Raw genomic sequence first — 16,530 nt, forward strand, 5'->3', positions numbered from 1 at the left:
GCACGGGACGGTGACTTCGCTGGTGGGATGGTATTGCCGGTGGGCAACGCCTCTGGGGTTGGCACGGTTGGATGCGGAGGAGCCGGCGTCGCCCTTGGGCCGACCACCGCGGCAAGGGTATTTCTTAGAAAGCTTTTGTGGCTGGGACCAGCGTTTCCCATGAAATCCCTTTCTCAGGCTGTGGAATCAATAAAGTATTTGTGCGTACAGCAGCCTGGATGCTGGGGTGATGGGCTGGTGCCCTCACATCCCGGCGGAGCGAGGGAAATCATAGCATCACAGCACAGTTTGGGTTGGAAGGGACCTTAAAGATCATCCAATTCCAACCCTCCACCATGGGCAGGGACATCTCCCGCTGGCTCAGGCTGCCCAAGGTGCATCCAACGTGGCCTTCAACACCTCCAGGGATGGGGCAGCCACAGCTTCTCTGGACAACCTGTGCCAGGGCCTCACCACTCTCATGGTGAAGAAATTCCTCTTTATGTCCAGTCTAACTCTGCCCCTCTCCAGTTTATCCCCATTCCCCCTCGTCCCATCCCCACACGCCTTTGGGAACAGCCCCTCTCCAGCTTTCTTGGAGCCCCTTCAGGTTCTGGAAGGTCACTCTAAGGTCTCCTGGGAGCCTTCTCTTCTCCTGAACAACCCCAACTCTCTCAGCCTGTCCTCGCATGGGAGGTTCTCCAGCCCTCCAATCATCCTTGGAGCCTCCTCTGGACCCGTTCCAACAGCTCCATCTCCTTCTTCTGGTGAGGATTCCAGAACTGGACTCAATCCTCCAGATGAGGTCTCCCCGGAGAGGAGCAGAGGGTCAGAATCCCCTCCGTCCCTGCTGGCCACGCTGCTCTGGATGCAGCCCAGGACACGGGTGGTTTCTGGGCTGGGAGCGCACATTGTGGCTCCTGTCGAGCTTCTCCTCCCCACCACCCCAAGTCCTTCTCCTCGGAGCTGTTCTCAATCCCATCATCCCTCAGCCTCTATGGAAAAGAGCAGATCCAGCCCGGAGGGGCCCGTGGGGGTCACAGCCTGCAGCTCCGTCACCCAATTCCGCACGCAATGCCCAGCCAAGATGCCAGGGAATGTCCCACGGGTGAGGGTGTGGGGAAGGCATGGGATTTCTCCCAAGACTGGGATTACTGGGAGGGCAATGGGGGCGTGAGGAGCCCCAGGAGCTCAGAGCAGCTGGACCGTGCGACTCCACTGCCTCTGTGCCCCCATCGTTCTGAGGAGCCACCTCAAAAGGTGCACAGAGCCACCCAGGGGATGCTCCAGCCTTTTGCTGCCATCCTGGATCTTGCTGGATACCTCCCAGTACATCCCAGTCTTGCCCACGCTTGACACAGCTGCTGAAGCTTCACATTGCCATGGAGCAGCTCCAAATTGCCATGGAGTGACTCTGCATCCCCATCCGGCAGCTTCACATTGCCATGGAGCAGCTCCGCATCCCCATCAGGGAGCTTCACATTGCCATGGAGCAGCTCCAAATTGCCATGGAGTGACTCTGCATCCCTATCAGGGAGCTTCACATTGCCATGGAGCAGCTCCAAAGTGCCATGGAGCAACTCCGCATCCCCATCAGGCAGCTTCACATTGCCATGGAGCAGCTCCAAATTGCCATGGAGCAGCTTCGCATTCCCATCAGGGAGCTTCACGTTGCCATGGAGCGGCTCCAAATTGCCATGGAGCAGCTCCAAAGTGCCATGGAGCAGCTCCGCATCCCCATCAGGCAGCTTCACATTGCCATGGAGCAGCTCCAAACTGCCATGGAGTAACTCCGCATCCCCATCAGGGAGCTTCACATTGCTATGGAGCGGCTCCAAATTGCCATGGAGCAGCTCCGCATCCCGGTCAGGCAGCTTCACATTGCCATGGAGCAGCTCCAAAGTGCCATGGAGCAGCTCCGCATCCCCATCAGGCAGCATCACATTGCCATGGAGCAGCTCCAAATTGCCATGGAGCAGCTCCGCATCCCCATCACGCAGCTTCACGTTGCCATGGAGCGGCTCCAAATTGCCATGGAGCAGCTCCGCATCCCCATAGTGCAGCTCCAAATACCAGGGAGCAACTCTGCATCCCCAAGGAGCAGCTCCAAATGCCAGGGAGGAGCTCCACATTGCTCTGAATTGCCAGGGAGCACCTCCACATCCCCCTTAGGCAGCTCCAAATTGTCAGGGAGCAACTCCACATTGCCACAGGGCAGCTCTGCATCCCCCATGGAGCAGCTCCAAATGCCAGGGAGCAGCTCCGCATCCCCAGGGAGCAGCTCCACATTTCTCCACATCCCCAGGAAGCAGCTCCGCATCCCCAGGGAGCAGCTCCACATTGCTCCACATCCCCAGGGAGCAGCTCCGCATTGCTCCACATCCCCAGGGAGCAGCTCCGCATTGCTCCACGTCCCCAGGGAGCAGCTCCGCATTGCTCCACGTCCCCAGGGAGCAGCTCCACATTGCTCCACATCCCCAGGGAGCATCTCCACATTGCTCCGCATCCCCAGGGAGCAGCTCCACATTGCTCCGCATCCCCAGGGAGCAGCTCCACATTGCTCCACATCCCCAGGGAGCAGCTCCACATTGCTTCACATCCCCAGGGAGCAGCTCCACATCCCCAGGGAGCAGCTCCACATTGCTCCACATCCCCAGGGAGCAGCTCCACATTGCTTCACATCCCCAGGGAGCAGCTCCACATTGCTCCACATCCCCAGGGAGCAGCTCCACATTGCTTCACATCCCCAGGGAGCAGCTCCACATTGCTTCACATCCCCAGGGAGCAGCTCCACATTGCTTCACATCCCCAGGGAGCAGCTCCACATTGCTCCACATCCCCAGGGAGCAGCTCCACATTGCTTCACATCCCCAGGGAGCAGCTCCACATTGCTCCGCATCCCCAGGGAGCAGCTCCAAATTGCTCCACATCCCCACGGAGCAGCTCCGCATTGCTCCACATCCCCAGGGAGCAGCTCCACATTGCTCCACATCCCCAGGGAGCAGCTCCACATTGCTTCACATCCCCAGGGAGCAGCTCCACATTGCTCTGCATCCCCAGGGAGCAGCTCCGCATTGCTCCGCATCCCCAGGGAGCAGCTCCGCATTGCTCCACATCCCCAGGGAGCAGCTCCGCATTGCTCCGCATCCCCAGGGAGCAGCTCCGCATTGCTTCACATCCCCAGGGAGCAGCTCCGCATTGCTCCACATCCCCAGGGAGCAGCTCCACATCCCCAGGGAGCAGCTCCGCATTGCTCCACATCCCCAGGGAGCAGCTCCGCATTGCTCCACATCCCCAGGGAGCAGCTCTGCATCCCCAGGGAGCTGCTCCGCATCCCCCTTAGGCAGCTCCGCATCCCCCACGGAGCAGCTCCAAATGCCCGGGAGCAGCTCCACATTGCTCCGCATCCCCCATGGAGCAGCTCCAAATGCCCGGGAGCAGCTCCACATTGCTCCGCATCCCCCACGGAGCAGCTCCAAATGCCAGTGAGCAGCTCTGCATTGCTCCACATCCCCAGGGAGCAGCTCTGCATCCCCCATGGAACAGCTCCGCATTGCTCCACATCCCCACGGAGCAGCTCCGTATTGCTCCACATCCCCACGGAGCAGCTCCGCATTGCTCCACATCCCCACGGAGCAGCTCCAAATGCCAGTGAGCAGCTCTGCATTGCTCCACATCCCCAGGGAGCAGCACCGCATCCCCACGGAGCATCTCCGTATTGCTCCACATCCCCACGGAGCATCTCCGTATTGCTCCACATCCCCACGGAGCAGCTCCGCATTGCTCCGCATCCCCACGGAGCAGCTCCGCATCCCCATGGAGCAGTTCGGCACTCATCCCTACGGTGCCGGCTGCCTCCCATCCAGCCGGGAGGAATCCAGGCTCTCCCACACCAGAAGCAGAAGGCCCTGTGCCACTGCAGGCGATGGGAAGCGGCAGATGCCGACACGGACGCAGATGGAGCAGCGCGGTGCCATTCCCCCCTCGCGATCCCCCAAAGCACACGGAGACGCCGGCAGCTCCGCTTTTTTATCCGAGTTTCTCCCCAGCTCATCCCACGCTGCTTCCCAGCCACCAAACGACCCCCACAGCGGTAGGTTTTAACCCTGAGTTCCACCAGCGCCCGCTCCGCCGTCCCCGGCACGGCTGCTCCTCAGCCGAACCCCTTTCCACGGCGCAATCCGGCTCAGTCCCGGCTGCCGAACCTTCTCCGCTGCCTCGCGGGTCAGTCTTTTTTCCGTGCCCACGCAGCACATCCGCCTGCCTCCGTCCTCTCCCGCACATCCAGGTGGTCCTACGGTGGTGCCATGAGCTCCACGGTGGTGCCAAAAGCTCCACGGCATTGCCGATAGCCCCATGGCAGTGCCATGAGCTCCACAGTGTTGCCGACAGCCCCGTGGCAGTGCCATGAGCCCCATGGCATGGCCAACAGCTCCACGGCATTGCTGACAGCCCCGTGGCAGTGCCATGAGCTCCACGGCATTGCCGACAGCCCCATGGCAGTGCCATGAGCTCCACGGCGTTGCCGATAGCCCCGTGGCAGTGCCATGAGCCCCATGGCATGGCCAAGAGCTCCACGGCATTGCCGACAGCGCCATGGCAGTGCCGTGAGCTCCATGGTGTTGCCAACAGCCCTATGGTAGTTCCATGAGCTCCATGGCGTTGTCGATAGCCCCATGGTAGTGCCATGAGCCCCACGGCGTTGCCAACAGCCCCATAGTGGTGCCATGAGCTCCATGGCATTGCCGACAGCCCCATGAGCTCCACGGTGTTGCCGATAGCCCCGTGGTGGTGCCAAGAGCTCCACGGCATTGCCGACAGCCCCATGGTAGTTCCATGAGCTCCACGGCGTTGCCGACAGCCCCATAGTGGTGCCATGAGCTCCATGGTGTTGCTGACAGCCCCACGGTGGTGCCAAGAGCTCCACGGTGTTGCCGACAGCCCCATGGTAGTTCCATGAGCTCCACGGTGTTACCGACAGCCCCATGGTTGTGCCATGAGCTCCACGGCGTTGCCAACAGCCCCATGGTGGTGCCATGAGCCCCACGGCATTGCCGACAGCCCCATGGTAGTGCCATGAGCTCCACGGCGTTGCCAACAGCCCCATAGTGGTGCCATGAGCCCCACAGCATTGCCGACAGCCCCATGGGAGTTCCATGAGCTCCATGGCATTGCCGACAGCCCCATGGCAGTTCCATGAGCTCCACGGCGTTGCCGACAGCCCCATGGCAGTTCCATGAGCTCCACGGCGTTGCCGACAGCCCCGTGGTGGTGCCAAGAGCTCCATGGCATTGCCGACAGCCCCATGGTAGTTCCATGAGCTCCACGGCGTTGCCGACAGCCCCATGGTGGTGCCATGAGCCCCACGGCGTTGCCGACAGCGCCCACGGCAGCGCAACACCAGCTGCCTGGTGTGTCCCGGCGTCACCTCTGCCGAGCAGCCCGGAGAAACGCCGCCCTTTCCTTCCTCGGGCCTCTGCCCTTAGGGATTATCCTGGGTCAAAGGCTTGCAGGAGCTGCTCTCCGGCTCCCGGTCATAGTTCGGCAAAGTGGCGGTGGAGTTGGCAACGGCGTGGACCTTTTGGTGATGGTTTAGAGACTGTCGGTGTCGGAAACTCTTGCTGCAACCGTTGCACTGGAAAGGGCGCTGCTGGGTGTGCCGGCGTTGGTGCTCCTCCAGCGAGGTTTTCTGCGGGAAGCTTTCGGCACACTCGATGCAGCGGTAGAGCCGCTCGCCGGCAGCGCTGGCTCGCGCCGGTCGGCCCGTCCAGCCACCCCGGAGCTGCACGCCGTGGATGCGTTGGTGCTTTTGGAGGTGATGCTTCTGGATGAAGCCTTTGCCGCAGGCGGAGCAGCGGTAGGGCCGCTCGCCGGTGTGGATGCGGTAGTGCTTATTGAGGTTGGATTTCTCGTTGAAGCTCTTGCCGCAAGCCGGACATTGGAAGGGGCGTTCGCCGGTGTGAAGGCGTTGGTGCCGCAGCAGCGCGGCGTGGTGGGCCAGGCTCTTGCCGCAAGCCGTGCAGATGAAGGAGCCGCTGTTTTTCCTCGCCTGGTTCTGCTGCCGCGCCAGGAGGTTGCGTTTCAGCCGGACGCTCTTCCAACCCAACGGCAGAGCGCACGGCTCTTCCCCAACGGCGCAGGGACGATACTCCTCCGAGTTGGGCTGCGAGGTCACCATCTCGGCGGTGGTGTCTTCTGCTAAGGGGATTCCTTGAGGCACGGCGAAGGCTTGGTCGGTTCCAACGCCGAGGACGTGTTCGGCCGGGAAAGGCAAACCCGGCGCTGGGTGAGCTTCGACGGGAACCACCACGGGCTTGAATTCCGGTTGGGAAGCTACGTGTTTGCAGAATTCCACCAAGCCTTCTCCTGCTACCTTCTCCTCCTCCAAGACAGCGTGGCTTTCCCAGGGCACCGGCTGCTCCTGGCTCATGGGAACCTCCTCTTCCAATCTCACCGAGGATGCCGGCGGCACAGCCAGGATTTCCGATCCTTCCTCTTGAGGCTGTTGATCTTCTGTCTTGATCACGATCTTCTCACCTACTGAGAGAAACCAATTCATTGCCCGTAAGGAAAGCTCTCCCGCGGATCCCCTGCAAGGAGTGGACACCGAACTTCTCCTCGCGGCACGTTCCGAGGTGAACCAGGACTTTGTGGTGGTGGAAAAGGAGTGGGAAGGTTTATATCAAGAGCAAAGAGGGAGGTGGAGGGCAGGTGGGAAGGTGTTGGGACTTATCTGGGCATCTTGAACCTGAGGAACGTTTGATGGACATGGAATGCTTCTAAAGAAACCAAACCAGAAGGAACCCGGGAACGGTGACGTTAAGGCTGCAAAGTCCCCCGTTCTAGAAGGAACTTTGCCAGGAATGGCAGAGTTTCGGTGGATGAATCCGGGGGAAAAAGATCGAAGCTTTGAGGTTGAACGAGGCCAAATGTCAGGTCCTGCAACCCCGTGCAGCTCCAAACTTGGGGAAGAGCGGCTGGAAAGCTGCCTGGAGGAGAAGGACCTGGAGATGTTGGTTGAGAGGAGCTGAACATGAGGCAGCGGTGGCCCAAGTGGCCAAGAAGGCCACCACCATCCTGGCTTGGATCAGCCCTGGGGTGGCCACAGGAGTAGGGAAGGGATTGTCCACCTGGACTCGGTGCTGGCGAGGCCACACCTCGAATCCTGGTTCAGTTTTGGGTTCCTCACTCCAAGAAAGATCTTGAGGGGTTGGAGCGCATCTGGAGAAGGGAACGGAACTGGGGAAGGGGCTGGAGAACAAGGGTTAGGAGAAACATCTGAGGGAGCTGAGGGTGTTTAGCCTGGAGGAGGCTGAGGGGAGACCTCATGGCTGTTTACAACTGCCTGAAAGGACATTGTGGTGAGGTGGGCGTTGGGCTCTTCTCCCAAGTGATGGGTGATAAGAGCAAAGGGTTCTTCAGGGGAGGTCCAGCTTGGACATAAGGGAAAACTTCTTCACCGAAAGAGACATCAAACACCAGCAGAGGCCGCCCAGGGAGGTGGTGGAGTCCCCATCCCTGGAGGCGTTTAAAAGACGGGGAGATGAGATACTTCAGGACATGGTTTAGTGGCAGATGGCACGGTTGGACTCAATGATCTCAAGAAGGTCTTTTCCAACCTTCCAGGAGGAGGAGGGAGTGCCGGGCTGCGGCAGAGCCACCCTCACGCCAAGCCTTGCTCCAGGTTTCCCCATTTTCCGTTCTTTGTGGCATTTCTGGACCTAAAGGTTCGGTCTTAAAAGATCTAAGAAGGCTCCAATTCCAATTCCCAACAGACTGGAAACGCTCCCTACGAGAACACGGTCAGCTCTGCTGGTCCATCAGCCGAGCGGCAGATGACCCCAAGCTGAGGGCGGCGGTTGCCACAGTGGAAGGACGGGATGTCATCCAGAGGGACCTGGACAGGCTGGAGAAGTGGGGCTGGAGAACCTCCTGAGGGTCAACCAGGCCAAGGGCAATGTCCTACCCCTGGGTGAGGGCAATCCCCGGGTTCAGTACATGATGGGGGATGATTGAGAGCAGCGTTGAGGAGAAGGACTTGGGGTGGTGGGGAGGAGAAGCTCGACAGGAGCCACAACGTGCGCTCCCAGCCCAGAAACCACCCGTGTCCTGGGCTGCATCCAGAGCAGCGTGGCCAGCAGGGACGGAGGGGATTCTGACCCTCTGCTCCTCTCTGGGGAGACCTCATCTGGAGGTTTGGGTCCAGTTCTGGAATCCTCAACAGAAGAAGGAGATGGAACTGTTGGAACGGGTCCAGAGGAGGCTCCAAGGATGCTGCGAGGGCTGGAGAACCTCCCATCCGAGGACAGGCTGAGAGAGTTGGGGTTGTTCAGCCTGGAGAAGGCTCCAGGGAGACCTTAGAGAGACCTTCCAGTCCCTGAAGGGGCTCCAAGAAAGCTGCGGAGGAGCTGTTCCCAAAGAAATGTGGGGATGGGACGAGGGGCGATGGGGATAAACTGGAGAGGGGCAGCGTTAGACTGGACATGAGGAGGAATTTCTTCACCATGAGAGTAGTGAGGCTGCCCAGAGAAGCTGTGGCTGCCCCATTCCTGGAGGTGTTGAAGGCCACGTTGGATGGGCCTTGGGCACCTGATCCAGTGGGAGATGTCCATACCCATGGCAGGGGGTGGAACTGGATGGGCTTTAAGGTCCCTTCCAACCCCATCTATTCTAAGATCTCCAGCCCCGAGCTCCTGGCTCTGGGGGTGGCAGCGGCACAGAGGACACCCAGCATAGACCTTGTCCAGCCCAGTGCCCATCTTCAGCCCCGGTGGCCGCTGTGACTCACCGAGGTGCTCCAACACCGCTCCCGTCTCCGGCAGGTCGTGGGTCCTCACACCCGAATCCTCCCCGTCCTCAGGTGGTGGCAACAGAGCAGGTTTGGAGCTGGAATCCCCGTGACCTGGGATGGTGGAAACGGTTGTGTGAACCGGTGACGCTGGAGATTGGCACCAGTTCTCCTCCACAAAGGTCTCTCAGGACCACCAGAACAAGCAGAGTGGTGTCACCAAACCCGGCAAATGATTGCAGTTGTCCAAGGAAGAAGCGACTGCCAGGCAGCCAAAAATAACGAGTGCTAAAATCATGGAACCATGGAATAGATTGGAAGGGACCTCAAAGCCCATCCAAGTCCCAACGACCTGCCATGGGCAGGGACACCTCCCACTGGATCAGGTTGCTCCGAGCCCCATCCAACGTGGCCTTGAACATCTCCAAGGATGGGATCTGGGGGTTCTGGTTGATGGCACATTAGAATCATGGAATGGTTTGGGCTGGAAGGGACCTCAAAGTCCATCCAGTCTCACCCCCTGCCACGGGCAGGGACACCTCCCACTGGATCAGGGGCTCCAAGCTCCATCCAACGTGGCCTTCAACACCTCCAGGGATGGGGCAGCCACCACTTCTCTGGGCAACCTCTTCAAGGGCCTCACCACCCTCACAGGAGAACATTTCTTCCTAAGATCTCATCTCAATCTCCCCTCTTTCAGCTCCAAACCGTTCCCCTCATCTTATCCCTGCACTCCTGGATCAGAAGCCCCTTCCCAGCTTTCCTGGAGCCCCTTTCAGTCCTGGAAGCTGCTCTAAGGTCTCCTCGGAGCCTTCTCCAGGCTGAACCACCTCAACTCTCTCAGCCTGTCCTCATAGCAGAGGTTCTCCAGCCCCTCTGATCATCCTTGGAGCCTCCTCTGGACTCGTTCCAACAGTTCCATCTCCTTCTTACGTTGGGGATTCCAGAACTGGACACAGGATTCCAGATGAGGTCTCCCAGGAGAGGAGCAGAGGGTCAGAATCCCCTCCGTCCCTGCTGGCCACGCTGCTCTGGATGCAGCCCAGGACACGGGTGGTTTCTGGGCTGGGAGCACACGTTGTGGCTCATGTTGAGCTCCTCACCCATCAGAACCCCAAGTCCTCCTCAGGGTTCTCCCAATCCATTCTCTCCACTCAGCCCGGATTTGTGCTGGGGTTGCCCTGACCCAGGGGTAGGACCTCACCCACAAGGTGGTCAATGCACTGTCCACCTCCTGGCAAAACCTGGTGCAGGAACGTAGGCTGGAGGACATCAACTGAAACCCCACCACCACGTCGGAGGACTCTCCTCTGCTCCTGCAGACTTTATGCCAAGTCCTGGGTCCAAGTTGGGGCCGTGTCCAAGCGCTCCCACCCCCAGCAGTGCCGTGGTGGCAAGTTGAGGTGGTCTTTGGACGCATGAGGCTGAGCGTGAAGCTCACAACGAAGGAGAACCAAACCTTCAACGGGTACGGGTGCCACCTCGCACCCTCTGGTCTCTCCCAAACACCCAAACCACAGAGCAGCCGAGAAGTTCTAAGGTGGATTCAGCCCTGGGGATGAACATCTGGGAGAAGTAAAAGACCGTTCCTCACCAAGAGAGACCACAGGCTCGTAGTTCCCCTTCAGCGTCATCCTGTAGAGCTCCTTCTGCCGGCTCTCCGAGCTCCCCAACTCCGGCTCCGGCAAACTGGCTGCGTCATCCTCACACGCCGCTGGCACCTGGAACCATAGGAGACACCACCATGGTGCTTCTCCACCTCATCCATCCCTCCCCATCCCCACCGCTCGGACAGGAACACCGGAGCTCCTACGGAAAGGAACCACGTCACGGTCTGAACAACTTCAGGCCGATACGATGAGTCTCGGTTGTCCGCCACCACCTACAAGAGGTTGGTGAGAACCTCTTGATGAACACCACCAGCCTGAAGCACCTCGGAAAGCAGCAGCTCCCTCCTCAAGTGGGACCAGGATGGGTGGGAAGGTCCCATCCCACCGCTGAGGAGAGCGGTTGGACCCACCAAGGTCAAAAATGCTCAAGGTGGGTTGTCTTCTGCTCCCGCTCTTCACTGAGGGGATACGGAAGACCGGGAGGTCTCCCAACGTGGACTTGGGGTGGTGGTGCTTCAGGTGGAGAACCGGAGTGGCCGTGACCGGAGGCAGGGACACCTCCCACCGGCCCTGTGGTCACCTGAGGCACATCTCCGATACCTTGGGGACATCCCTGTTAGCTGGAGATCGTCCCTGTCACCTTGGGGACATCCCCTTAGCCTGGAGATCGTCCCTGTCACCTTGGGGACGTCCCCTTAGCCTGGAGATCGTCCCTGTCACCTTGGGGATGTCCCCTTAGCCTGGAGATCGTCCCTGTCACCTTGGGGATGTCCCCTTAGCCTGGAGATCGTCCTTGTCACCTTGGGGATGTCCCCTTAACCTGGAGATCGTCCCTGTCACCTTGGGGATGTCCCCTTAACCTGGAGATCGTCCCTGTCACCTTAGGGATGTCCCCTTAACCTGGAATCGTCCCTGTCACCTTGGGGACGTCCCCTTAGCCTGGAGATCGTCCCTGTCACCTTGGGGACATCCCCTTAACCTGGAGATCGTCCCTGTCACCTTAGGGACGTCCCCTTAACCTGGAGATCGTCCCTGTCACCTTGGGGACGTCCCCTTAACCTGGAGATCGTCCCTGTCACCTTGGGGACATCCCCTTAACCTGGAGATCGTCCCTGTCACCTTGGGGACGTCCCCTTAACCTGGAGATCGTCCCTGTCACCTTGGGGATGTCCCCTGAACCTGGAGATCGTCCCCGTCACCTTGGGGACATCCCCTTAACCTGGAGATCGTCGCTGTCACCTTGGGGACGTCCCCTTAACCTGGAGATCGTCCCTGTCACCTTGGGGACATCCCTCAGGGCTCATCCCTGTCCCCATGGGTCCCATCCCTGTCCCTTGGGCTCATCCCCATCCCTGTGGGTCCCATCCCTGTCCCCCAGAGCTCATCCCTGTCCCCATGTGTCCCATCCCTGTCCCCCCAGGCTCATCCCCATCCCCGTGTGTCCCATCCCCATCCCCCCAGGCTCATCCCCATCCCTGTGTCTCCCATTCCCGTCCCTCCGGACTCATCCCTGTCCCCATGTCTCCCATCCCCGTCCCTCCGGGCTCATCCCCGTCCCCGTGTCTCCCATTCCCGTCCCCCCGGACTCATCCCCATCCCCATGTCTCCCATCCCCGTCCCCCTGGACTCATCCCCATCCCCGTGTCTCCCATTCCCGTCCCCCCGGACTCATCCCCATCCCCGTGTCTCCCATTCCCGTCCCCCCGGACTCATCCCCATCCCCGTGTCTCCCATTCCCGTCCCCCCGGACTCATCCCCATCCCCGTGTCTCCCATTCCCGTCCCCCCGGACTCATCCCTGTCCCCATGTCTCCCATTCCCGTCCCCCCGGACTCATCCCCGTCCCCGTGTCTCCCATTCCCGTCCCCCCAGGCTCATCCCCATCCCCGTGTCTCCCATTCCCGTCCCCCCGGACTCATCCCCATCCCCGTGTCTCCCATCCCCGTCCCTCCGGACTCATCCCTGTCCCCGTGTCTCCCATTCCCGTCCCCCCGGGCTCATCCCCATCCCCGTGTCTCCCATTCCCGTCCCCCCGGACTCATCCCCGTCCCCGTGTCTCCCATTCCCGTCCCCCCGGACTCATCCCCGTCCCCGTGTCTCCCATTCCCGTCCCCCCGGACTCATCCCCATCCCCGTGTCTCCCATTCCCGTCCCCCCGGACTCATCCCCATCCCCGTGTCTCCCATTCCTGTCCCCCCAGACTCATCCCCATCCCCATGTCTCCCATTCCCGTCCCCCCAGGCTCATCCCCGTCCCCATGTCTCCCATCCCCGTCCCCCACGCTCGTCCCCATCCCTGTGTCTCCCATTCCCGTCCCCCCGGACTCATCCCCATCCCCGTGTCTCCCATTCCCGTCCCCCCAGGCTCATCCCCGTCCCCGTGTCTCCCATTCCCGTCCCCCCAGGCTCATCCCCATCCCCATGTCTCCCATCCCCGTCCCTCCGGGCTCATCCCCGTCCCCGTGTCTCCCATCCCCGTCCCCCCCGGACTCATCCCCATCCCCGTGTCTCCCATCCCCGTCCCCCCAGGCTCATCCCCATCCCCGTGTCTCCCATTCCCGTCCCTCCGGACCCGTCCCCGTTACCTTGGGCTCATCCGCCCCGGGCGCGGGGCTCGGCCGCGGTGCCCAACAGCAGCTCCGTTGCTGGAGTTGCCTCTCGACGTGTTCCAACCTCCGCGTGTTCTCCTGTACCAAAGCTGCCAACGCCGACCATTTCCTTTCCAAACGGTTCCCGAAATCCCGAACCGCTTTCTCCAACCCCATCACCTTCTTCTCGGCCGATTCCGCGCGTCCTTCCAAACTCAACAGCTTCAAAGCCTGAGACTCCACTTTCCTCTCCACCGCCTGCACGGCCGCCACCACCGTCCACAGTGAGATCTCCTGCACCGACGACACCGACGCCTTCTCCACCTCGGGGGGCTGCGGCGCCGGGGGGGGCTGCCACGACTCTGACGCCCACTCGGGCTCCTGTTGGGGGGGGCACAGAGGGGGTGATGAGGGCTGGGGGGGGGGGGGCTCCAGAACCCCCCCCTCGCCCCTCACCGTGGCTCCAGGCCACCCCTCGCCCCTCACCGTGGCTTCAGTTCACCCCTCACCGTGGCTCCAGACCCCCCCTCGCCCCTCACCGTGGCTCCAGGCCACCCCTCGCCCCTCACCGTGGCTTCAGTTCACCCCTCACTGTGGCTCCAGTCCCCCCCTTGCCCCTCACCGTGGCTCCAGGACCCCCCTCACCATGCCTCCAGGCCCCCCCTCGCCCCTCACCGTGGCTTCAGTTCACCCCTCACCGTGGCTCCAGGCCCCCCCTCGCCCCATCATTGCCCTGAGCTCCCCCCACTTTACCCTTAATTATAGCTCTGAGCCCCCCCTTGCCCCTCACTATGACTCTGAGCCCCCCCTTTGCCCTTAATTATGGCTCTGAGCCCCCCCTTTTGCCCTTAATTATGGCTCTGAGCCCCCCCCTTTGCCCTTAATTATGGCTCTGAGCCCCCCCTTTGCCCCTCACTATGGCTCTGAGCCCCCCTTTGCCCTTAATTATAGCTCTGAGCCCGCCCTTTGCCCCTCACTATGACTCTGAGCCCCCCCTTTGCCCTTAATTATAGCTCTGAGCCCCCCCCTTTGCCCTTAATTATAGCTCTGAGCCCCCTCTTTGCCCCTCACTATGGCTCTGAGCCCCCCCTTTGCCCTTAATTATAGCTGAGCCCCCCCTTTTGCCCTTAATTATAGCTCTGAGCCCCCCCTCTGCCCTTAATTATAGCTCTGAGCCCCCCTTTGCCCTTAATTATAGCTCTGAGCCCCCTCTTTGCCCCTCACTATGACTCTGAGCCCCCCCTTTGCCCCTAATTATAGCTGAGCCCCCCCTTTTGCCCTTAATTATAGCTCTGAGCCCCCCCTCTGCCCTTAATTATAGCTCTGAGCCCCCCCTTTGCCCCTCACTATGACTCTGAGCCCCCCCCCCCTTTGCCCTTAATTATAGCTCTGAGCGCCCCCTTTGCCCTTAATTATGGCTCTGAGCCCCCCCCCCAGCCCCTCACCGTGGCTCCAGGCCCCCCCCCCGTTCTCCATCCCCTCTTCCCGGTCCCGGTGCCCCCCCCCCCGCCGGTTTCTGTCTCCGGTTCCGGTTCCTCCCGTTCTCCATTCCCCCCCATGCTCGGTTCCGGTATCCGCCTCCTCTTCCATTCCCGTTCCGGTTGCCCCCCCCCTCCCCCTTCCCGTGCCCTATACCGGCCCCTCCCTCTCCCATTCCCGGTCCCGGTGCCCCCCCCCCATCTCCCCCCCTCCCGTTCCCGGTGCCCCCACCCCTCGCTCTTCGTTTCCCGTTCCCGGTGTCCCCCATCCCTTCCCCCCACCCTCCGTTCCCGGTGCCCCCCCCATCCCCCTCCCTCCGCTCCTCCATTCCCGGTACCCCCCATCCCCTCCCGTTCCTCCGTTCCCAGTGTCCCCTCCCCTCCCGTTCCTCCGTTCCCGGTACCCCCAATCCCCCCCCCCCCGCTCCTCCGTTCCCGGTGTCCCCATCCCCCTCCGTTCCCGGTACCCCCCATCCCCTCCCTCCTCCCCCCCCTCCGTTCCCGGTACCCCCCATCTCCCCCCCCGCTCCTCCGTTCCCGGTGTCCCCATCCCCCTCCGTTCCCGGTACCCCCCATCTCCCCCCCCGCTCCTCCGTTCCCGGTACCCCACATCCCCCCCTCCCCGCTCCTCCGTTCCCGGTGCTCCCCCCCCATCCCTCCCCCCCCCGTACCCCGGTTCCCGGTGTCCCCCTCCCCCCCGTACCCGGGCCGGCCCCCACCGGGCCATGTTCCCTCTCGGCCGCCGCTGAGCGCCCCCTCCCGGCCCGGTTCCCCCCCGGCCCCGCCCCGGAACAGCGGAGCGGAACAGCGCTGCCCTCCTCTGCACAGCCCTCAGCTTCGCCCCCGTGCCGGCCCCGAGCCCATCTCCATCCCCATCCCTGTCCTCATCTCCATCCTATCCACATCATCTCCATCTCTTCCCCATCCCTGTCCCCATCCCATCTCCATCATCGCCATCATCATCTCCATCCCATCCACATCTCCATCTCTTCCCCATCTCCAGTCCCATCTCCATCCCCATCCCTGTCCCCATCTCCACCCCTTCCCTGTCCATATCTCCCTCTTTGCACCCATCCCGTTCCATCTCCAGCCTTAATTCCATCCCAGCCCTTTCCCCACCTCCTTCCCACCCCCACCCCCATCCCCATCCCCATCCCCATCCCCATCCCCATCTCCATCTCCATCCCCATCCCCATCCCCATCTCCATCCCCATCCCCATCCCCATCCCCATCCCCATCCCCATCTCCATCTCCATCCCCATCTCCACCCCCATCCCCATCCCCACCCCCATCCCCATCCCCATCCCCATCCCCATCTCCATCCCCACCCCCATCCCCACCCCCATCTCCATCCCCATCTCCATCCCCATCTCCATCCCCATCCCCATCTCCATCCCCATCCCCATCCCCATCCCCATCCCCATCTCCATCCCCACCCCCATCCCCACCCCCATCTCCATCCCCATCCCCATCTCCATCCCCATCTCCATCTCCATCTCCATCTCCATCCCCATCTCCACCCCCATCCCCATCCCCATCTCCATCCCCATCTCCATCTCCATCTCCATCTCCATCCCCATCTCCACCCCCATCCCCATCCCCATCTCCATCCCCATCTCCATCCCCATCTCCATCCCCATCTCCATCCCCATCTCCATCTCCATCTCCATCTCCATCCCCATCTCCATCCCCATCCCCATCCCCATCCTCATCTCCATCCCCATCTCCATCCCCATCTCCATCCCCATCTCCATCCCCATCCCCATCTCCATCCCCATCTCCATCCCCATCTCCATCCCCATCTCCATCCCCATCTCCATCTCCATCTCCATCCCCATCTCCATCTCCATCTCCATCCCCATCCCCATCTCCATCCCCATCTCCATCCCCATCTCCATCTCCATCCCCATCCCCATCTCCATCCCCATCTCCATCTCCATCTCCATCTCCATCCCCATCCCCATCTCCATCTCCATCTCCATCTCCATCCCCATCCCCATCTCCATCCCCATCTCCATCCCCATCTCCATCCCCATCCCCATCTCCATCCCCATCCCCATCCCCATCTCCATCTCCATCTCCATCCCCA

At 61.5% G+C, this 16,530-nt stretch overlaps 1 protein-coding gene across 1 annotated transcript; it reads right to left on the minus strand.

Moving 5' to 3' along the window:
* Positions 1–5,185: 5,185 nt before the first annotated feature.
* LOC128851194 (zinc finger protein 777-like) lies at positions 5,186–15,221 on the minus strand. Its single transcript, XM_054058427.1, has 5 exons — positions 15,145–15,221; positions 12,961–13,344; positions 10,362–10,488; positions 8,768–8,881; positions 5,186–6,516 (listed from the first exon to the last, which is right to left on the minus strand). Exons 1-5 carry the CDS (start codon positions 15,166–15,168, stop codon positions 5,462–5,464), a joined length of 1,704 nt encoding a protein of 567 aa, XP_053914402.1. The 5' UTR covers positions 15,169–15,221; the 3' UTR covers positions 5,186–5,461.
* Between the last annotated feature and the right edge of the window lie 1,309 nt (positions 15,222–16,530).

The sequence above is a fragment of the Cuculus canorus genome, chromosome 2 (assembly GCF_017976375.1).
Source record: "Cuculus canorus isolate bCucCan1 chromosome 2, bCucCan1.pri, whole genome shotgun sequence".
Taxonomy (NCBI): Eukaryota; Metazoa; Chordata; class Aves; order Cuculiformes; family Cuculidae; genus Cuculus; species Cuculus canorus.